The sequence below is a fragment of the Pinus tabuliformis genome, chromosome 5_1, assembly GCF_031772625.1.
Source record: "Pinus tabuliformis cultivar Carrire ecotype Pingquan chromosome 5_1, CPIR1, whole genome shotgun sequence".
Lineage (NCBI taxonomy): Eukaryota > Viridiplantae > Streptophyta > Pinopsida > Pinales > Pinaceae > Pinus > Pinus tabuliformis.
In genome coordinates, this window is record NC_142305.1 from 839,871,271 (window position 1) to 839,895,964 (window position 24,694).

General features: G+C 37.7%; 1 protein-coding gene across 2 annotated transcripts in view; it reads right to left on the reverse strand.

Annotated features, from left to right (window-relative positions):
- The window catches only part of LOC149167492 (uncharacterized), a 73,247-nt gene extending 59,373 nt beyond the window's left edge, over positions 1–13,874 (reverse strand). Inside the window, exons 1-3 of one of the 2 annotated variants that reach the window (XM_089433012.1) lie at positions 13,575–13,874; positions 11,716–11,809; positions 11,072–11,201 (exon numbers count right to left, since the gene is read on the reverse strand). In XM_089433012.1, coding sequence (XP_089289138.1) covers positions 11,072–11,201; positions 11,716–11,808 — 223 coding nt within the window. In that variant the 5' untranslated portion in view covers position 11,809; positions 13,575–13,874. Of the gene's footprint in view, positions 1–11,071; positions 11,202–11,715; positions 11,823–13,574 lie in introns of both variants that reach the window. The other variant, XM_089433011.1, reaches the window with a different exon arrangement.
- Positions 13,875–24,694: the final 10,820 nt, after the last annotated feature.

The following is a 24,694-nucleotide window of genomic DNA, read 5'->3' on the forward strand; positions in this document are numbered from 1 at the left end:
CCCTTAACTAAGGAGGTATTTGTAGATGGTACATGGACATTCTCAATATGAAGAGATCTCATAAGAAGAATCGGATTGGTAAGCCATTTGTTTAGCATCATACCAACCATCATTGTCACATAGCAAAGCCTTGACTAACAGCTCTATCTCTCCACAAGATCAGAGCACAATGTTGATGAAACCACTGACTAATAGACACCATCATCATTGTTTCTCAAGGCACATACCACACCCGAGTGTTCATAAGGTATGTCCTCCCAGAACTATTCTTATCTTGTATTCCCAATCCTTTAAGAATATTGGTCCTCTACGACTACTCTTATCTTGGATACCCTACCTCATGCCAAATTCTTACCCAATCCTCCATTCTTTCTTCCCGAAGTGAAGACAAGAATGATGTGTCTACCTCTCCCTCTCAACTAGGTAGGATATATCAACCAATCCAAGCTTGTCTCTCGAGTACACAAGCTTCTTGTTAGGAAGAGATTTTGTCAAAATGTCAGCTACATGTTCATCAGTGGAGATATACCGTATAGCTGCAACACTCCATCCTACACCATCTTTCGAATGTAGTGATACTTGTTATTTATGTGGTCTTTCCATGAAACATTGGGTCTTCAAAAACCTTATATAGCTGGTGTTGTCACAATGTATCACCATAAGGTCCATTGGTCCTTCAAACAAGTCGGACAACAGCATCCTTAACCAGACAGCTTCTCTGCTTACTTCACAGGCTACAATATATTCAACCTCAACACTACTCAAAGCAACTAATTCTTGCTTTCTACTCATCCAGGAGACCATTAAGGATCCCAAACTAAAACATCCTCTAGTAGTGCTTCTTCCATCTTGCTCACTACCTCCCCAGTCGGAATTTGTATATCCAGTCAAGTGGACATCATTCCTCTTATTATACTTCAGGTAGTAGTGGATTGTTCCTTGCAGATATCTCAATATATGTTTGGCTATTATCCAATGATCATGCTTGGGCTCTACCTGGAACTGACTAAGAACATTCACTGCAAAACATATGTTTGTTCGAGTATTCACCAAGTACATCAGCAAGCCAATCAATTGTCTATACCTAATTGGATCCATTGGGCTTGATTTGAAACTTCTTAGCCTCTTCAAGTTTGTGATCATGGGAGTTGTCATAGATTTGCAATCCATAATGTCAAACGTCTTCAGCGTCTCGATCACATACTTTCCTTGACCTCGATAAATCTCATCAAGTCCCTGCCAAACATCCAATCCTAAATAATAGTGCATTAGCCCTAGATCCTTCATGTTGAATTTTGTTGCTAGTTGTTTCTTGCACTCTTGGATACGACCTTCCACACCTACCATGAGAAGATCATCCACATACAGAAGAATGATTACAAGTTCATCCTTCACAACCTTGATCTAGAGATCTGGATCAACAAAACTCTTCGACAAGCCCAATCTTTGGAGGTATGCATCCATCCTTGCATACCATGCCCTTGGTGCTTGCTTAAGACCATACAATGCCTTCTTTAACCTACAAACATAAGTTTCTCTATCTTTGACTTCAAATCCCAAGGGTTGCTCTATATAGACTTCCTCATCAATAGTGCCATTTAGGAATGCAGTCTTGACATCCATTTGATGGATGTTCCATCCCATCGATGTTGCCAAAAAGACCAGTGAGCATATAGTCGTATACCTTTTTGTAGGTGAAAATATCTCTTCATAATCGATGCCTTCCTATTGAGAGAAGCCCCTAGCCACAAATCATGCCTTATATTTATCAATACTTCCATCTACTGCATGTTTAATCTTGTAGAGCCACTTGAAAGTTACCACAAATTTGTCTTCAGGCCTAAATACAATCTCCCAAACTCCATTTTTCATTATCGATTGACACTCTTCATTCATGGCTTCTTTCCATTCTTGATGTTTGACAGCCTCTTCAAAGGTGGATGGTTTTGCTTCTATTTGTTTTGTCATATAGGCTGCATTACCAGAATATCTTTTGGGCTTCTTACTTTCCCTAAATGTGCCTTTGGCTGCTCCATGTCCCTCTACATGTAAAAGATTAGATTTCAACCAATTAGGTCTCTTTCTACTTTCAGAGATGACCACAGGTTGCACGGGTTCACTGGGACCTTCATTTTAATGATTTGAATCTTCTTCTTCCCCTGTACATTCCTCTTCAAATATCACATCTCGACTAACTTCTATTCGATGTCCTTCCTTTATGTAGATCCTATATGCCTTTGAAGTATTACTATAGCCAACAAATGTTCCCTTCATGCTTGTAGGATCCAACTTCTTTCTTTTATCCTTCGGTATGTGAATATTGATAGGAAAACCAAATATTCAAAGATGGTCCACGCGTGGTTTCTCCCAGTGAATGCTTCTTCAGGAGTCATGTTGTCTAGTGATCTGTGAGGACTTCAATTTTGAATACATACAGCGATCTTTATTGCTTCACCCCACATAAATTTTGGCAAATTTTGATCATGTAACATGGCTCTTACACTTTCTTCAATAGATCAATTATTTCTTTCTGCAACTCCATTTCGTTCGGGATTGTATGGGACTATCAGTGCCCTCTTAATCCCAAACTCCTTACAGGAAGTTATGATTTTCTTTGAATTATATTCTCCCCCATTATCGGACCTTAGAATCTTTATTCTTCTTTTTGTAAGGTTCTCCACTTCAACTTTGAATTTTTTAAATTTGATGAATACTTCATGCTCAAATTTCAGTGAATAAACCCAAGTTTTCCTTGAATGGTCATCAATGAATGTCACATAATATAGATGACTTCCAAGAGACTTTGTAGGTATAGGCCTGCAGACATCGGAATGAATAAGATCGAAAATTTATTTTGACCTTGAAGTACTGCTTCCAAATGGTCGCTTGACATTTTTGCCTCATGCACATCCCTTGCATACTCCTTCATGATCCTCCTTGAGTTCAGGGATGCCATTCACCATTGAATTTAGAGTTGGTAAGATTTTGTAGTGAAGGTGACCAAACCTTCTATGCCAAAGTTCACACGGGCTTACTTCAATGTGAACCAAAGCTTGAGAGAGAGGAGTTAGTAATTTGTAGAGTCTTCCTTCACAAATCCTAATCATCTTTGTATTTTCAATGCTAGATTTTTATCCCATACTACAACCTTTCCATCTATAAACACGACTATATGTCCCTTATCTTATAGACATGAAATAGAAAGTAGATTCATTTGCAAACCTAGAACAAACAAAACGTTGTTGAGATGAAAACTTCCTCCATTTTGTAGCTCCAGCAAGGTTGATCTAATTCCGCTTATAGGATAGCTCTTCTTGTCACCAAACTCAAGGGAGTAAGAGGATTTTCCTCTTGATAAGGTCTTTAGTTGCTTGTGCTTACCTGTCATATGTGTTGATGCTCCACTATCGATTACCCAAATATTCTCATCTTCAAATGTGTCAGTAAGGGATGAGAATAAGAATTCGTCTTTCATAAAAGTCTTGGTCATACTCTTCTTGATGGATAATAGGAGATTCCACAATGCCTTGATACCTTTCTTGAGATGACTTGCTACCATAGAACACTTCTTCACGAATGTAGTGATCTTCATCATGCTCTTAGCCAACCTTAGCTTTGATACCATGTTCAGAAATCTATAGGGCAATAGTTAGGATGACTTCTCTTATACTTGATAACTGCTTGTGATGTCTTTTTACTTTTCCTACTTATTAGCTTCTTCTTGTATTATTATGTTATTCTTATCATCAAACAGTTATCAAAACAAGAAGATCAACAGTACACAAGAACACAAGAGGCTAACAAGCCAGGGCCAAAACCTTTCCACTTGAGAGGAAAACCCACAAATCTCTTCTCTTCTTATAGATTCTTCAATTGTCGAATTCCAAGACCTCTAGACCAAGACCAATACCCTTCCAAGACCAAGTCTGAGCTTCTTGATGATGTGCTTTCTTTGTCCAAGTCAAACACAATCAAATCTCTTCCAACAGCACAATTTCAACCCCCAGCTACAAAATTTCGGCCTCTACTGCAATCTGGAATTTCGGCCCTTCCAAAAACAGCTGCTTCCACACATGTGAGCTAATTTAGGGTTTCTAAGGCTTCTTGAGACTTTCGCTTGAGTTTCTCCTTCTTCTAAGGCTTGAGGATGATCTAATGAGCCTTCCTTCGACATTCTTTCTACACTTTCTCCAAGTTAGATCATGCAGCAAAACCCTAACCCAACAACAAAAACCCTAGTCTCCCTCCTTCGCACGTATGATGAGAGAGAAAGAAATAACCCAATCACTTGATCTTCGTCCTGCTTCTTCCTTCGCTAGCCTTTTTCTTATTCTCCTTCGCTTGCTTGATGAGAGAATGAATTGTATGCAATAGGAGGTCAAGTTCGCTCCTATATATAAGCTTCCAAGGTGGACGAAGTACCCCAAATTAGGCCGACTTCTTAGCTGGCAAGCCGACTTGGTCTTGGAGGGTATTTTAACACTTTTAAATACAAAAATAATTATTTTTACAAGTTACAATGTGCCCGATGGGGTCTTCATCATATGACAATGACTCTTTTGACTTCTTGACCTAGGACAAACCCTAGAAGCACTCAATGGGTGCTTGACTTCTAAAATAAAAGACCTTGAGCATGAAACTCATGCTTCAGAACAACAACAATAATTTTTCTTTCATTTTACAATATACAATAATCAAAAGTACATTTCATATTTATGAAGACCAAACCTAGTTACACATTTTTCAACAACCAGTACCAACCAGACCCCTAACCAGATTTTTGTTCTGATTCGATGGTTTAGGATTACTGATTGGCCAGTCTGACTAATTACCAAATCAAGCCAACCAGTTATTAAAACTATGGTCTCCATGATAGACTGAGATTAAGAAACAGGGTAATTTTTGGACGTAAGCTATATGGAAAAGGACAAAATTGACTCCAATAATCATATCGTAATCAAAGACCTGAACAAAAATAGTTTGACATCCAAATACATGATGATAAGAATTTCAAGCTCCATTCAGATTTTAACAACACAATTCATTTTCTATATAACAACAGTCATTGTCAATGATCTGAATAACCAAAATTAATGTTAACAAAGGCTAACAGAGTGTTAATTTTAGGTATGTTCTATGCTTAGAGCAATTTATTTCAATTTTCACAGTTAGCTCAATATCTTTTCCAGATTAGCAATCACATCAGCATTAAAGTAAACTGCAGATAGGACATAAACATAAATCGCAAAAGACAAGCCAAGACAAGAAGACACAAGATGTGGCGCTAGCCAGGGACAAACCCCAATGTGGGGAAACCCTTGATCAATTCTTCTTATATGTTCTTCAATAGTTCAACAGAGAGAGAGAGATAGTACGTTTACAACGGAAGTCAACATTTTGACTTATCTAGATAAGAGCATAGATCATCTCTAAGAAGATGATACATGAGATCAGTTGAAGACAAGCTGCTTCAACTGATTCTCCAAGGTGACTCCTTCACCTATCGTTGTGCTGCATTTCGTCATCATTTTGCACCTCACCGTGCTGCACCCATCATCACTATGTTGCATCTCATCATGCTTCATTAATCATGACTGTACCCATCACTGTATTGCATTATGTTCCATTGTTGCACCATGTTGCCATACTGACCTATGTGTTGGTTGCATCTTGCTTGCTTGTTGTCCCTAGCTTGCTTGTTGTCCCTAACATGCTTCATGTTGCATGCTTGTTGTCCCTAGCATGCTTGTTGTTACATGCTAGTTCGGCAGTTCCCGATAGTTCTGGCCTCTACCCTCTACGTTGGCTTTCCCAACTGTTTCGGCAATTCCGACTTTTCCCGGCAGTTCCGGCTATTCCCAGCAGTTCCGATAGTTCCGGCAGTTCCTGACAGTTCCGGCTATTCCTAGCAGTTCCTACAGTTCCCGGCAGTTTCGACTATTCCCGGCAGTTCCGGCTTTTCCCGGCAGTTCAAGCAGTTCCAGCTTTTCTCGGCAGTTCTGACAGTTCCAGCGGTTCCCGACATTCCGGCAATTCCCGACAATTCCGGCAATTCCCGACAATTCCGGCAATTCCCTACAGTTCCGGCAATTCCCTACAGTTCCGGCAGTTCCGACTTTTCCTGACAGTTCCAGCTTTTCCCAGCAATTCCGGTAGTTCCTACTTTTCCCGACAGTTCTGGCTTTTCCCGGCAATTCCGGCTTCTAGCAATTCTGGCTATTCCTGGCAATTCCGGCTATTCCTAGCAGTTCCGGCTTCTACCCTCTGGATTAGGGCAGCGTTATCCCTTACGATCTCTCCTCCTACTAAAACCCAAAGAAGTAGAGAGGAAGAGATCCCAAGTGTGTTGAAAATGACTTGAATACCACCTCTATTTATATTAAAACGTTGAGCACAAGTGGGGTTTATTTGGTTGCTGGCCGACCTTGACGAATTGTCCCATAACACAAATAAATTCATATCTCCATGAATACTTATCGGAATCGGATGATCTTTAGATCAATCCTACACCTCTCGATGAGAGGGATCCAAGAAAAATATCAGCTTCCATTAATAAGATGACCCACATGGATTTTGGCCCTAGTTGCCAATTTTAACACTCCCTCTCAACTAGGGAGAACTCCATCCGCAGATCCATATGTCCGACTGTACTATCTGTGCCATCAGTGCCTTGCACTACTTGCTCTGTTGAGCTCTGCTCTGTTGAACCATGAAGAAGAAAAATTGATCGAGAATGTCTCATACCATTCTCTAATGACCCAAAGTCAGTTTCATCTGAAGAGAGTGTGTCACATCACTCTTACTGACCCGAAGTTAGTGTTATTGATCCCAAATCAATATCACAAGAGAGTGTCTCAAACCACTCATATTGATCCCAGATCAATATCACAAGAGAGTGTCTCAAACCACTCATAATGATCCCAGATCCATGGAGTTATCCTAGCATAGGGAGTACGGTAGATACATCAATGCGTCTATCGATAGTACTATTATGGTCCCTGACCCCATTTCCCTGCTCATTGATCAGATGAGAGGTACTTCCCATGAATCCCAGATTGCATGGGTACGATGCCTCGACAGGAGAACTAATCATCCTGTCCACAGGAGAACAAATCATCCTGCCCCACAATCGCCACGGGAGAACTAATCATCCTGGCCCATAGGAGAACTAATCATCCTGACCCACAGTTGCCATGGGAGAACTAATCATCCCAGCCAACAGGAGAACTAATCATCCTGTTCCATAGTTGCCAAGGGAGAACTAATCATCCCGACCCACAAGAGAACTAATCATCCTGTTTTACAGTTGCCATGGGAGAGCTAATCATCCCGGCCCACAGGAGAACTAATCAACCTGTTCCATAGTTGCCACGGGAGAACTAATCATCTCGGCCCACAGGAGAACTAATCATCCTGTTCCACAGTTACCACGTCAGAACTAGTCATCCTGTTTCACAATTGCCATGGGAGAACTAATCATGCAGCTTCATATTTCTGGCAGTGTATCTCAATCCATCAGAGATTATGCCCCGAAGATATCTCAAAAGATTCTTGGCACCAATCTAGTGAGGCTCAACCAAATATGAGTTCACCATGCAAACTGCAAAACATATGTCCGGACGGAAGTTCACCAAGAACATCAACGCGAATGAGTTTATGAAACTTAGAGGCATTTCCCAAATCTAGTCCGACATCACTACCATATAACTTCTAAAAGTTAAGATCCTCGAGGTAGTCACAGGCTTGCAGTTTATCATTCCACATCCGGAACCCAACTCCCTCTTACTTCTGCAAGTGAGAGGGTCCGCACTTGTTCGAAATAGGTCGTCCTCAGAAGGTGCTGGTATGAGAGGTCTATCATCCACAACCTTCGGGTATGGTTTGGATCGGTTTCACTCCTAGTGAATCTCAACTTCATCAAACAGTTATCAATCATCTCATACTACGCCGCGGGAATTTTGCTTCAAGCCATAGAGGGATTTCTTCCACCTGCATACGTGAGATTCCTGATCATGAATCTCAAACCCCTCGGGTTGTTTCAAACCTGTGGACCTGCTACATGAGGGGAATGGTCCCCTTGTAAGATCTTCCTTCGATACATCTCAGACATGTACTTTCATGCTCTTTTTGAATTCAGGCATCCCTGTCACCATCTGAATTACAGACCTCCGGTGCTATGTGTCAATGGACATGGTCCCTAGCGGACTTCCTGCAACTTGATACAACCCTGAACTCAAAAACATCTTTGAAAATTCTATTTTCAAACACGTTCCTTTCCATCGATGAGTGCCACCCCGTAATCTTTGACTTCCATTATTGAAATGAACACTAGGTTCTTCTTATGATCAGGTACATAAAAGAGATTTTGTAAATGAATCGAGTTACCCTCATTCAATTGAGGGGTAACATTCCCTACACCCTTTCCAGGATAGGTGGCATCAGCTCCAAGTATAATCCCACAATTATTTCCATCTCTACCAAATTAGAGAGTGCACCCTTCTATCCTATAAAGTGCCTTGAAGCACTACAATCAATAAGCAAGATTCCCAAAGAATCTGAAGGAGAGGGTCAATACAAGATAACGCTTCTTTATTTTATCAAAAACAACATTTGGTTCTTCATACTTGGGGTTCCTTGCTTTCTTTGAAGAGTCGGCCATTTCCTTGATGACCTGCATTACCTGTCATTCCTTTGATCATTGAAGATGTCCCTGGAATGATTGTTATCTTCATCAAGAGATGTGTCTCTGCCATTCAGACACTCCTTCGCATAATGGTCGAACTTATTGCAACCAAGGCATCTGCCTTTCCTTCCACCCTTAGATCCGGACTTCCCAATGAAGTGATCTTTAGGTAGGCCATTAAAAACTTTTGCTGCGCTATTCTAATAATATTCTCTGCTTCAACTTCACCCTTGGTGAATTTGAAGAGGGATGAGGAATCCACTGATCCTTTTGTCCTTTCCCAACTGTCTTCGGTGATTGCTCTTTCACTCTTGCTTGGGCATTGTCTTCACCTCAGCTCTGATACCATGTTAATTTTAGGTATGTTCTATGCTTAGAGCAATTTATTTCAATTTTCACAGTTAGCTCAATATCTTTTCCAAATTAGCAATCACATCAACATTAAAGTAAACTGCAGATAGAACATAAACATAAATCGCAAAAGACAAGCCAAGACAAGAGGACACAAGATGTGGTGCTAGCCAGGGACAAACCCCAATGTGGGGAAACCCTTGATCAATTCTTCTTATATGTTCTTCAATAGTTCAGCAGAGAGAGAGAGATAGTACGTTTACAACAGAAGTCAACACTTTGACTTATCTAGATAAGAGCATAGATCATCTCTAAAAAGATGATACATAAGATCAGGTGAAGACATGCTGCTTCAACTGATTCTCCAAGGTGACTCCTTCACCTATCATTGTGCTGCATTTCGTCATCATGATGCACCTCACCGTGCTACACCATGCTGCACCCATCATCACTATGTTGCATCTCATCATGCTTCATTAATCATGATTGTACCCATCATTGTACTGCATTATGTGCCATTGTTGCACCATGTTGCCAAAGTGACCTATGTGTTGGTTGCATCTTGCTTGCTTGTTGTCCCTAGCATGCTTGTTGTCCTTTGCATGCTTGTTGTTGCATGCTAGTTTCGCAGTTCCAGCTTCTGCCCTCTGCGTCAGCTTTCCCAGCAGTTCCGGCTGTTCCCGACAGTTCCGACTATTCCCGGCAATTCCGGATATTCTCGACAGTTCCGACAATTCTGGCTATTCCCGGAAGTTCCAGCAATTCCTGGCAGTTCCGACAATTTCTGCTATTCCCAACAGTTCCGGCAATTTCTGCTATTCCCGACAGTTCCGGCAGTTCCCGCTTTTCCCGGCAGTTCCCGCAGTTCCGGCTTTTCCCGTCAAGTCCAGCAATTCCGGCTTTTCCCGGCAATTCCAGCAATTCCGGCTTTTCCCAGCAATTCCTGGTAGTTCCGGCAATTCAGGCAATTCCCGACAATTCCGGCAGTTCCGACTTTTCCTGGCAGTTCCGGCTTTTCCCGACAGTTCCAGCAATTCCGACTTTTCCCGGCAGTTCCGGCTTTTCCCGACAGTTCTAGCAATTCCGACTTTTTCCGGCAGTTCCAACTTTTCCCAGGAGTTCTGGCAATTCCGGCTTTTCCTGGCAATTCCGGCAATTCTGGCTATTCCCGACAGTTCCGACAATTCCAGCAATTCTGGCTATTTCCCGTAGTTCCGGCTATTTCCAGTAGTTCCGGCTATTCCCGGCAGTTCCGGCTTCTGCCCTCTGGATTAGGGCAGCGTTATCCCTTAGGATCTCTCCTCCTACTAAAACCCAAAGAAGCAGAGAGGAAGAGATCCCAAGTGCGTTGAAAATGACTTGAAGGTCACCTCTATTTATACTAAAACATTGAGCACAAGTGGGGTTTATTTGATTGCTGGCCGACTTTGACGAATTGTCCCATAACACAAATAAATTCATATCTCCATAAATACTTATCGGAATCGGATGATCTTTAGATCAATCCTACACCTCTCGATGAGAGGGATCCAAGAAAAATATCAGCTTCCATTAATAAGATGACCCACATGGAGTTTGGCCCTAGTTGCCAATTTTAACACAAAGACTGGGAAACCTATCAAACCCTCATCTAAGGGCATTGCCTAAACAAATGAAAAGAAAACCAATTGTGCTTATTTTCAGTTTTAAGACAAAAATGTGGACAAGTATAAGATAATCTTTGTGACATTATGTATATTTATTATTTATACCCCTTATGCCCGAGACAAACAACAGAATAAATCCATGCATTTTAATAACCCAACAGGCTTTTCAAAAAAGAGAGAACAACTCAGAACCCCTTGATAAAGCACTCATGATGAAAAAACTAAATGTGTAACCGATAAGGGATATGATTTGTATAATCATTCTCAACAGTTTATAATACATAGGAGTTTCTGACGGTTAATAACAAAATTTCAGGTTCGAGCTCATGTGAATTAATCTGTGTCTGAGAAATGTGAGAACCATTTGAATTAAATTTTTTGTTTCACGGACCTTTTTCAGCTGAGTTTGCAAAAATGAGGTCAGCTGTAGTGAGTAAAAGAGATACCACATCTGACCATCTTCCTTCCACCATATAGGCTTGGGCTTCGTCAACGTAATGTATCACTTCAGTTTCTGCAACCTGCTCAGACAGATTGAAAATAGTGAGATCAATCTCCTCTGATGATAGAAGGATATCATTGGCAGCTGTGTATGACTAAATATCTCTAGTGAATGTAAAACAACTAACAGTGGTTGGAAATTGACAGGTGCCATGCACTAAAGGCCAGACAAACATGTCGTTTGCATAGAAAAGATAAGTTAACAAACTTCTTGATCAAATCAAAACGAAAAAATGGGGACATCCTAGGAGGCTAGGACAAACATAGCCACAAGAACTGCTAGAAAATAATCTATAACCGCAAAGACATATTATGAATATCACTTCCAAAAGAGTGTGAACCAACACTCAGTATCCAACATCAGAACCCCAGTACAACATTATAAAAATTTAACTTAAGTGAACAGCATTTTTGACATGAACTTGACATAAACTAATCAGATTAAAATACACACAGACCTTAAAGATACTTATACCATGTAAAATTGGTCATTATCCAAACAACATTTAGAGGATGCAAACAATTGTTACTTACTTCAGGCCCTGCATTAGCCCACGCCATGTCTGCAGTGAAACGAGCCACAGCAAGAGTAGCATCCTCATCCGAAGTCTCCACAAGTGTTGCCATCCTACAAAACCAACCTAAATATGACAAATCCACAGTGCACGCCAACATCAGAGAAATGCATACAATTCACAATGATAATAACCAACGGTCAAGATTAGATGAACACAGAGCAATAGAGAGGGAAACAAAACTACCAATACTCCTATTTTAAGATTAATCAGACAAAGAAGGTGATATATTTAGATTTGTTGACAAATTCTTTCATAATTGGAATTTCCCCCCCTTACTGAATCTATGATCTAGGGAACAAAATCAGGAAGAAAAAGTTCATCACGGGTATATATCTACATGTGAATCAGCTAGAGGTGCACCTAAAAGAAGATATAGTTCATAAACATATGGCAAGCAAACAGGGCACTCATTCACTAATGGGGTTTATAGACTGTTCCGCCATCCACCAGGGTCCCATTCTTGCCGCAGTCTGCCCCACCTTCACAGTATAATTTGCAAAGTGACAATGCCGGGTGTGAGTTCTGGGTGGTTTGGGCAGAATAAGTATCCTCAATTAACACTCATTGGCATGTTATTTAATTGATGATCACCTTCTCCCCTTGCTGAATCCATTATCTATGGAAATAAATTCTTCAGGAAGAAAAGGTTCATCAAGAGCCTCTCTGTACATGTGAATCGGCTAGAAGTGTGTTGATGTACTTAAAAGAGTAGCTTATAAACCTATGGCAAGCCAATGGGGCATTGGCTCACTGGTCATGACAGAGTGATAAGCCATCCACCTGGGTTCTAGTCTTGCTGCAGTCTGCCCAAACTGCATAGCTTGAGCTGCAAAGGACTGAGGCCAGGTTAAAGACCTGGAATATTTTGGCACAATAAGTACCCCTCAATTTACATTCATTTTCAAGTTAATTAATAGCTGGTCATCTTCTCCGCTTTATCGAATCTGTGATCTATGAGAACTAATCCTTCGGGAAGAAAAGGTTCATCAGGGTTCTAGCTCTACATGTGAATCAGCAAAAGGTGTGCTTCGAAGGACATGTACTTCATTAAATCTATGTTAAACCAACAGGTGCTGGTTCACTGGTAGGTTGACAAAGTGTTAAGCCATCCACCACAGGCCATGTGCAAGTCTTGGGTAATTCTGGCAGAATAAGTACCCACTACAAGAAAGGTCCACTCTTTGCAATGCAACTCCCTGTGGCATGCTTCACGGAGCACTCCCAAAAAAATAATTGATCAAATAAATAAATGGTGTGTCTTGACAATCAAAAGAAAGAGGATTGAAAGAATTATTTAACTTGAAGAGGGCATGGTGCGTAGATTGAAGCCTGCATGGAGAGTTTTCACACCAATTTCCCTGTTGGATCTAGCTACCAGAGATTGATTCGGCTGCTGCAGATTAGCAGGTTGTTGAAAAAATCGGGCGGGCGACATTGGTAGAGGTGTCACAGGATCTAAGTTAGCACGAGAAGGGGCCCTAGGTTGATTTGAGGTCGGCCCTATAGTCTGGGTTATTGTAATTAGCTTCCTTATTTCAATGGGCTTTTCAGTTGTAATTCTGTTGAACAATTTCTTTGGAACAAGCACTTCTAGATGAGAATGGAGAAACGGCAGGCTTCTGAGTACAAAGCATCCAATGCAAGCACGTATCCCATCAGACAAGTGAATCCCTGTACTTAACAATGGAGACAAACCACAATAAAACTTCTAAACAAATCCACCATTCTTTCAGGGCCACCAAATGCTTAGGAAAAAAAGCAGCTTGTGCTTGAAGACCCAAAACCGTAAAATGCATTCGGGTTCGCACAACTTACTGTTTCGATGCGGTAAAAGCTCCTCGTCCAAGTCTGCAAGTCTCAGATGGAATAACAACCTGCTCGATTAAATATGTCGCCTGATTTCGAGCGAGGAGGATAGAGTCACCTGTAGTATAACAGAGTTACCGCGTGAAACTAAAATCCCAAAAGCAGGAGTGGGTGAACTCTGTGGCCTTTTGTTTAAGCAGAATTTCCTTTTAAACAACCAGAGAAGCCCGAGGCAATTACAAACGTCCTGTATATCTGAGGTAAATGTCAGGTATGTTTGATTTTAGGTTATCACTAATACCTAGAGCGCATACGAATATCGTTTTTTAATTGTGAATATGGTGTGAAGTCATCGTTCTCTTGATTCGATTCAGTCACGTAGTAGTCTAGTATTTGTGTGAAGGAAGGAGTTTTCTTAAAAAAAAACATTGGTTTTGGTTTTCCTAGGTTTAAAATAACTTAATACATGTTAATAAATTAAATTGATTTAAGTGGTACGTGTTAAAGCTATTTTTTATGATGAAGAATGAAGGATAAGTAATGTATTTTTCATGGTGGTGTTACATAAGGCAATTAATTGATGAGGATGGCTTATGAGATTGTAAGATGAGGGTAGAAGGTTCTTTCTATTTTACATGGAAATAGGATAGATAATCTTCCACGATTTATTGTGGATTGTATGGTATTAATAATAAGTTATCAAAACTATAATAGGAATGAGATTTATGAGAAGAGTCTTTCGCGAAAATCACATCATATTTCATTTGTCCACGTGTTTGGAACCAAGGAGTGTGGTTCATCGTTAGGACGAGTTGAAGAACCACATCATAGTTGCATGTTAAATAGAGAGAGCAAGTCCTCAAACGCTTAAATTTGACTGGGAAACTGCTATATTTGACTGGACAACTAGGTTGTACCAACGGCTACTAAGCAAGGCTAAGACCAAGAAATAGAAAGAGGAAAAATAATTATTTAATTAATTTTCATTTTTGTTTAGTTATATTTATTACCAAATACTAGAGTATGAATTAATAATCTATTAATAGGTCTTTTAATTAAAATTAAATTGATCAATAGTTAGTTAGTTAATTTATGAGATAGTATGTACTATTTGATTGAGTATAAAATAATAAGAAATATCTTTAATTAGATAATCTTTTAAATTAGTTAAATAAAGACCCCAAACTAACTAAAGGGAATCCCACGATATTGGACCATTAACAATTTATAACTACTTAATAATAAATATATTCTATAATTTATATATATATATATATATATATATATAAGTCAATAAGTAATGAGGTAAAATTTACTCTAAAAATGTTAGGTTGGTTTGTTATAATTATTACCTTAAGGTAGAGCAATAATCTATTAATAGGCTTTTTAGTTAAAACTAGGTAGGTAAATAGTTGGTTAATTTATTTTTGGAGTTAGTATGTTATATTTATTACCCTAAAAAGTAAAAGTTTGAATTTAATTAACAAGGACCATAATCTTATTACTAGATCCATTTAATATTATTATAGCATTATATTTATATGAAAAAAAAAAAGAAAAAATAGATAACCTAATAAAAGTAATATGGTAATTCAATTAGAAAGAATATAGAATTTACAATAGGTTAGTTAATTCAATATTAATTTTATTTAATTATATCTAAAGGGTTGGAAAGAAAAACCATACTATTGGAATTCTTTCATCAACCAGAAGGAACGGAGAATGCTTGCTTCAATACTTTACTATGTCAATTAAAAGGAATTCGAACACTAAAATAAAATGGGGGGACCAAAGACGAGAAGGAAAAAAGGAAATAGACGATGTCGAAGATGAGGGGGAAAACAAAGAAATAGACGATGTCGAAGATGAGGGGGAAAGGGAAAACAAAGAAGACCGTAGAGAAGAACCATCCAAGGGGCGGGGCGGCCAAGGAGGTAGCTAGGAAGAAAGGGCGGGAATCCAACAACTGCAATCTTTCAGCCATCATCCCTATTGAGATTCCTCCCCTTTTTTCAATTTCAATGTTGAAATTTCAATTTCGTTTTTTGTCCGTTCCTTCTTGTTGATGAAAGAATTCCAATAGTATGGTTTTAGATGAAATTAATATTGAATTAACTGACCTATGGTAAATTCTATATTTTTTCTAATTGAATTACCATATTAAATTTATTAGGTTAAAATCAAATTATGTTGATAGTCAGTGTGAGGTAATTATTTAACTAATTTATTAGAGTATCTATTTTTTCTTATTTCATATAAATTTAATGCTATAATAATATTAAATGGATCTAGTAATAAGATTATAGTTCTTGTTAATTAAATTCAAACTTTTAACTTTTAGGGTAATAAATATAACATACTAATCCCCAAAATAAATTAGCCAACTATTTACCTATCTCGTTTTAACTAAAAAACCTATTAATAGATTATTGCTCTGCCCTAAGGTAATAATTATAACAAACCAACCTAACATTTTTAAGTATTTTCTTTCGTGTGAGTAATTTTTTACCTTATTACTTATTGACTATATATATATATATATAATTAAGTAGTTAGAAATTGTTAATGGTCCAATATCTTGGGATTCCCTTTAGTTAGTTTGGGGTCTTTATTTAACTAATTTAAAGGGTTATCTAATTAAAGATATTTCTTATTATTTTATATTCAATTAAATATTACATACTATCCCTTAAATTAACTAACTAACTATTGATTGATTTAATTTTAATTAAAAGGCCTATTAATAGATTATTAATTCATACTCTAGCATTTGGTAATAAATATAACTAAACAAAAATAAAAATTAATTAAATAATTATTTTTTCCTCTCCCTATTTCTTGGTCTTGGTGCCTAGTCAAACTTAGCCTTGCTTAGTAGCCGTTGGTACAGCCTAGTTGTCCAGTCAAATATAGCTGTTTCCTAGTCAAATTTAATCGTTTGAGGACCTGCTCTCTCTATTTAACATGCAGCTATGATCTGGTTCTTCAACTCATCCTCACAATGAACCACACTCGTTGGTTCGAAACGCGTTGACAAATGAAATATGATGTGATTTTCACCAAAGACTCCTCTCATAAACTTGATATGGATCACAGAAGCCTCAATTCAACAATTACTTCCCTACATGAATGATATTGATATGCATAGTTTTGAGAGCAAACCACATGGAAGCTAGAATTTGAGCTACATTCACATCATGGTAGTAGTTGGACACTTAATTCGACACGATGGTATTCAAGGTGAGGGTAAATAGTATTGGTTGGCTTCTTAGGTGATGTGGTTGGTCTCCATCTTCTCAAGCGTCTTTGGAAAAGGTATGTTTTTAACACTCTATTATATCTTCCTTTGGTTAATGCTCCCTTTCACTCGCCTGTTTTGATTGGTTTTGGCATGTTGGACTTGCCGGCTTTTTTTGGTCCAGAGGTCTTTAGCTCTCTTTGTTTCTATTCCTTTCCTTGTTGTGTTGATCTTAATTTCTCTCCTCGTGCTAGAAGGTATGTTCTTAGACTTTTGTATATCTTGTCTTACTAAGCTTATTACCTTAGTTTTTTCCATTGCTAGTCTCTATTTTTATACACAATCTCTTATTTTGTTTAGAGCTAAAAGCACCTCTCGGTCTCTCCTCGTCACTGCCATCTCTCTCTCCACAATTTTATGTACCTCTCATTTTTCCCTAGGCAGATTAATTTTGTATTTTGTGTTTATCGTCTATTTCAAAGATAATCTTCTCCCTCCCTTTCGATTGCTTAACTTTGTTTCCTTGTTGTGGCTCTCTGCCTTGCTTCTTTTTATCGATTCTTTACCCCTCCTTGAATTTCTAGACTCATTTCACCCTTTTTGGCTTACCCCTAACTCTATCATATCCCTTTTTATCATTTCTCTTTTGGCCCTCGAGAGGAGAGTGGGGCCTAGCTAGAGCCCAAGAGTGAATAACCTATGCATTTGTCTTTGAATTCAATGGCAAAAGACATAAGAGCAAGAATTCCACCAGCCTTTTCTCTCCTCGTGCTAGAAGGTATGTTGACTTATGTATATCTCCTCTTACCAAGCTTATTACCTTAGTTTTTTCCATTGCTAGTCTCTATTGTTATACACAATCTCTTATTTTGTACAGAGCTAAAGCACCTCTAGTTCTCTCCTCATCACAACCATCTCTCTCTCCACAATTTTGTGTGTCTCTCATTTTTCCCTAAGTATTCTAGTTTTGTATTTTGTGTCTATCATCTGTTTCGAAGATAATCTTCTCCCTCCCTTTTGGTGGTTTAACTTTATTTCCTTGTTGTGGCTCTCTCCCTTGCTTCTCTCTATCGATTCTTTGCCCCTCCTTGAATTTCTATACTCATTTCACCCTTTTTGGCTTACACCTAACTCTATCATATCCCTTTTTATCATTTCTCTTTTGGCCCTTAAGAGGAGAGTGGGGCCTAGCTACAACCCAAGAGTGGATAACCTATGCATTTGTCTTTGAATTCAATGGAAAAAGACATAAAAGTAAGAATTCCACCAGCCTTTTCAGTCCACAGTCTTCTTCTTATTGGTTTGTGAGACTCTTATAGATTTCTCCTCTCCATCACTCTTTACGCTATCAAAAAAAGCATCATGCCTCGAAGCAGAGGAGCTTGTAATAAAGGAGATCATTGCAATAGTACGATACCTTCCACTTCTAGGCTACATAGTGCAGTAAAGAACTTTGCAACGATTTATCTTAGCTATACTCCTCCAATGGTACAATAAGAGCTTGAAAATGATGAAAGAGAAGCCATAATAGAAGACAAGTTTATCTCGAATGAAGAAGCATTAGAGCATGTTGGTAATTGGATCTTAAATACATGCACTATGAGGGTCAGGAATACTAGGTACATGCAAACAATGGACATCTATTGGCAACAAAGACAATTATGGGGAAGTTATTTTTTGGAAGGTCTTAGGAACAACAAGAAATTCTTCTTTGTTTGGATGAAACCCAGAAGCAAGTCAGGAAATTGGATATCAAAGTGACAAAGATGGCCAAGAAATATATGTGTATATATGTATATTCTGATTTTCTATCTAAATGTTGAATATAAATATTTTTTCACGGAAAACAATTGTACAATATTAATGTTTACTTAAATTAATATCAAACATTTTATCTTAAACATATAAAAGTTTAGCAAGTTCTCAAGCTCAAATGTGATAAAAGTAAGTTAGTACTTGTGACAATGGCCATGTAGATCATGGAATAAAATCGTTATTTGGTGGAATGGGCAACATGGTTTTTTCTTCAATATTTATTACAAGGCCCAATTCAAGAATTCGTCACAATTGGGGTTGAACCTAATCTAAAGTAGTACTAGTGAGGATACCTTGATTCATGCCCTACTATTGGCCCAAACAAATTGTTTTGGGTTCAACATGATATCTTACATTGCATACATTCCCAAGACAAATGAGAGCTACTCCAAATAGCTTTCAAACATTGACTGTAGTTAAGGAAGATAGTAGGAGTTGTCGTTGTTATGGCTCTTACCCCATAAACAAGTATAAGAGAAACAAAGTGAGTGTTTATTAAGGTTCATAGTGACCTATCATACATTAGAAGAGTATCAATCATCAATATTAATTCACTTGGATTCAATTGAAGATGGTTACAATATTTAGATTTCGGATTAAGCAAGCCTTGCTCACCATGTATGGACTTGCATGGCTAATTGATTTTCAAATCAATCACATTCTCTTGCTTATTATCACTCACAAGACATCTTCATGACAACCATTGTGGGTGATAATAATCTAGAGAATGTGATCAATTTGAGACAACATTTGAGGCCAAAATATCGAACATGATCTTGTCAACACAAAATTAGAATAAAACCATCCATGTGTTGATTTTTTTTGGACCTCCTATATTTTAACCTTTGGAGAGGCCTTCCATGGTTGATTTTTGAGATCTTATGCCCTCCCATATCAACAACACACATATCTATGTTGATTGAGTCTTATTTTTTCAAATACAAGCACAATTGTGCTTATTTCTCCCAAGAATTATTTTAGTATATTTTTCTCCCATGATTTGAAAAATATGGCGATATTTTATTGAGATGGTGTTATTTTTAGGGTTGTTTACGTTGGCCAAAACATTTAGGCGCTAATAGCACCGAAAATAATGCCAGTAATAGCAACGCATTTAGTTCCCTTTCGCACCTAAATTAATGCCTTGGTTAGCTCCCTTTTTAGCATTGAATGTGCCTAAATATTTAATTAATTGAGGTGTTGGGGGTTAAGTGGATAGGGGCTTTGAGGATTATGGGATTTAGGGATTTGGGGTACAGGGATTAAGGGTTAAGGGATTAGGGGTTAGGGTTTAAGGGATTAAGGGTCAAGAGTTAAGGGATTTGACACTTATGAGTTAGGTAGTTTAATGGTTAATGACTTAAGGATTATGGGTTAAGGGATTAATGTTTAAATGCTTAGGGCATAGGGGTTTATGGATTAAGGGATTAGGGCTTAAGTGTTTAAGGGTTTATGGATTAGGGGTTAAGGGATTTAGGGCTTTTGTGTTAAGGGATTAGTGATTAACTAGGGTTAAGGGGTTAAGGGTACTTTATGGTTTAGGGCTTAAGGATTTAAAGGTCAATGCTGGCTTAAGGGTTAGGGCATTTAGGGCTTTATTGAAACTCTCTTGGAATATCATGGAACGTTTTCCAACATGCCCATCACTAATGTCATCAACCGATGTCGCACGATGTGCAATGAATGGGGCCAACATTGAAATTTCTTCAAACTATTCTTGTATGCATCGAAATTTGACATGGTTAGAGTAGACACATGCATTGACGATATGTGAGGGTTTCAAGACTCAAGGATGCTTTATGTCCCCATGTAATCTTTGAGATCGTCCACGTTTGCATCAACATTCATCATGTAGTCTTTTTGTCATCATCCATCATTCCCATCTGTGGAATCTTTGTTGAAATTCTCTTGAAATGTCATGGAACGTCTTCCAACACACCCATCACCAATGTCATCCATCAATGTCGCACGGTGAGCAGTGAATGGGCCAACATTAAAATTTATTCAAACTATTCTTGTATGCATCGAAATTTGACATGGTTAGAGTAGACACATGTCTTAATGGTATGCGAGGGTTTCAAGACTCAAGGATGCATGACGTCCTCACATAATATTTGAGATCGTCCACGTTTGCATTAACATTCATCATGCAGTCTCATTGTCATCATTTCTCATTCCCATTTATGCAATCTTTGTCGAAACTCTTGAAATGCCATGGAATGTCTTCGAACACTCCCATCACCAATGTCATCCATTGATGTTGCAAGTTGAGTAGTGAATAGGGCCAACGTTGAAATTTCTTCAAATTGTTCATGTATGCGTCAAAATTTGACATGGTTAGGCTAGGCACATGTGTAGACGGTATGTAATGGTTTCAAGACTCAAGGATGCCTGACATCCCCACATAATTTTTGACATCGTTAATGTTTGCATCAACATTCATCATACAGTCTCATTGTCATCATTTTGCATTCCCATCTAGGGCATATAGGAGTTAGAGAATATGTTTTTATATGGGATTGGGTTATGGATCACATATGTTACTAGTTAACAAGTATATTTATCATGACTAAGAGTCTATTAGTTATAATGGTTACATTTCAAGAGTTAAGAGTGATGGGGTTATGCTTTTTGGGATATAGTGGTTATGGTTACAAGCTATATTAGATAATAGACGTTAGGGGTCAAAATTAGTAGGTGTTAAGGGTTATAGGGGCTTGAGATTATAGTTGTTATGTGTTATACAATTTAGGAATGATAATGCTTGGACATCATGGGGTTAGTAATTATAATGGTTATGGATTTAGGATTAGGAATTAAGAGTGATAATAGTTATAGAGAATGCCCGCAGGGTGTAGGGTATTTAAGGATTTTGTGTTAAGGGATTAGGGATTAAGGGTTTATAGTTATTTTTATAAAAAACATTGGGTTCTAGACTCAATCTCCAAGTTAGAACAATTTTACTCCAACACGTACCAAGCCTCGCATGTCGGACATGAATAGCAACCAACACAAGGCACCCAACATTTGAGTGTATATACATATATATATATGTGTGTGTGTGTGTGTGTGTGTATGTATGTATGTATATGCACTACGCTTCAAGATATCATCCAGAAGCTAGGATATTTAAATAACAACAAGTCTTTTACGCTATTGCATGTGGGATAGTTCAAAGAACCAAAGGCCAAAGTACCATATTCTATTACATGGTTCAAAGGTCCAGATCATGGGAGGTTGGAGATAAACGACGAATATGTGTTGCAAATCCTACACTCATCGAGAAGCAACAGGTGTCCCTTAACAAATTCAGTGTGAGATTCTCTTTTGGTGTTAAAGATATTTGTTTCGCATCTCTGCACTCAATTTCCATCGTTGATCTAGCAATCATATCGAATCAATGGATACAAAAATTTGGTATTTGCTAACTTTTTATTAACCACTTTATTTATAAAGATTTCTTTTTACCTGGTAAACATATAGTGTTTTGTAGTTCCTTATGGGTGAAAAGGGCTTTAGTACGGGCGGCAATGAATATTTTTAAAACATCTAAGTCAACAATAATTCAAACTTCAAGGTTGATTTCATGTTCCGTCTCTGTGTTTTAGAAGTCAAAATAATGGAATCCTTTAATAATATTGTCTCCATCCACAAAATCTTTAACCAAGACCAGAATAACCTAGTGGACCAAGACTGGGATGTTTATGACCCAATTTTGTTAGGTACTAACCAAGAGCAAATCCCTCAATTGTTCTTTCAGCGGGATGATGAAATTAGTAAGGGGTGTAAAGTTTGGGAGTCATGTCTACCATTGTGTATAGTTCCTCAGGTATTTCATTTCCTTGAATTGGTCATATGGTGCTATAAGAATTATTCTACTTTTGTTATATTAATAGTGTCAAATAAAACTTCAAATATCCTCATTTCCTTACTACCAAATCAATTCTCAAGATGTTAGGGTTACATTTTCCAGCCTTATGAATGAAAACATCATAGAATTAAATGAAGAAACTCTCGTTCAAACCTTCGGATCATTAACCCCACAAATATAGCTTACATTTGTCCACAGTGTTCTAAATTCGTAGACTTCTCTAAATCTTTAATCTACCCTCTGAAATCTGAGTGGTTTGTTAAACCAATGCAGATCACTTTCTCCATCTTGGGTTTGAATCATGATCAGGTCGTCATTAAAAGTTTCTTAGGTTTTCTATGGTGTTTGTCATTGTCGACAAAGTTTAATTATCATAAATTTATAGCAGAAGCAATGCATGTCTAGTTAAGTAGTTTCATCATCCTTCAAAGCTTCAGATATCAATCCTATCTCATCTACATAATTTTGGATAAATTCACTGATCAGTTTCTACATGTTTTGGAACTAGGAGGAATTACTTCTTTTGGAGTAAGTTCAGTGATTCATAGAGCATTATTTCTTAGAACCAATCAAAGGGTTTCTTCAATTTTGTTAACAAGTTCATATCCAAGGTGTATGTATTGATTCATGAAGAATAATTTCCAAGAGTATGCCCAGAGCTGAAGAAATGTCTCCAACTGAGTTCAAGGTCCAGAATAGGAGATTAGTTCTTATATAAGGACTATACAGTGATAAGGATTTATGGAGCAGAGGTTCAACCCTATAAACTACCTTCATTTTTAACTCCTAGGGTTTATGCTTTGGAGATCTTAAGGCAAATATTAGATTTAGATTTTATACATTTTACAAGCAAGAATTTAGCAATGCCTTTCAAATTTCCAGTAATAGTGGGACCTTTTACTATTAAGAATAGAACAATTTCATAGATAATTGATCAATTTCTAGCTTGTTTCAATTTGAATATGATGAATCTTGTCACTATTATCTTCATCATATCATTTCAACCAAAAGAAAGAAGGGATGAATATAAACATCAGGGTAGTTTAGAAATGGAAAGGTTAGCAAACAAGTTAGAATGGTCAACTGTTGAAAATGTTGATTAAAATCAATTGGAAAATGAAGAAAATTGCTCTGAGCAATCAGAAGGAGTTTCGAAGCAAAGACAAAAATAATTACCCCGACCAAGCTTGACAATGGAGCTAAAAGGCCATTTGCTGAGGATATGATTCAGATATATGAAGAATATGTCACTGAGGAAGAAAGGAGAAAGAGGTCAAAATGTTCGCAAGAAAAATATTTGATGCTTGTAACTAATAAGTCAAAGGACAAATCTTTTGCAAGAGAGCCTATTATTCAGATTCATGAGTAGTATTCAACAAAAGTTAAGGTTGTCCAGTCAATAGATAGTGGACCTATATCAGTTGAAAAGCCTATCACATCCTATTCCAGTGAAATCAAATAGCAAGGTTACCAAGATAGATAGGAGAAAGTTGAACGACTTAAAATCAAAGATCCTCCTCATTTACTTATTGTGGTAGATAACAAAGACATGTCTTTAAATATTATAGTGATAGTGCCTTTTCCTAAAGGAAACAAATCTCATGAAGGAGTTAAGACCACTCAGTTTAAATTGAATACGAGTCAGTTTAATATTATTGATAAAATTGATTTTTTCAAACAACCAGGTCAACTCATTCATACAGATTTAGTTAATGAGCCCACTACAAAAGAAAAATTATAGTCAGTTGTGAAGAAATTAGAGAATCAATTGAAGACAGTGAAGGTACAAAACAAATCTTTAATACAAGGCAAAGTTGAATATGAAAGACAGATTATGGAACTTGATGATGATGATGCAAGTAATGTTGAAGTTTCAAATTTACCAAAAGCAAAAGATATAGCAATCCAAGTCCCAAAGAAAAATCTCAAAATGCCACATGATGCTCATCCTCAAACTCGAGAGTTTTTTACAGTACTTCAAGAAAAGGAGGACTTTGGAAGAAAATTACAAGATGCTTAAGGAACCACTGGAGTATTAAGAAATGGATTTGAAGAGTTAAATCAAGAAGTTCAAACACTTTCAAAATCATAGTTTGAACATCTCTCAAGGGCTGATCTTGATATTATATTATCCAAAGATTTGGGAAACTTGATAGTTAAAGATATGGAGTGCGGAAAATTAAAAGAGGAGCTGACTAAATTAGA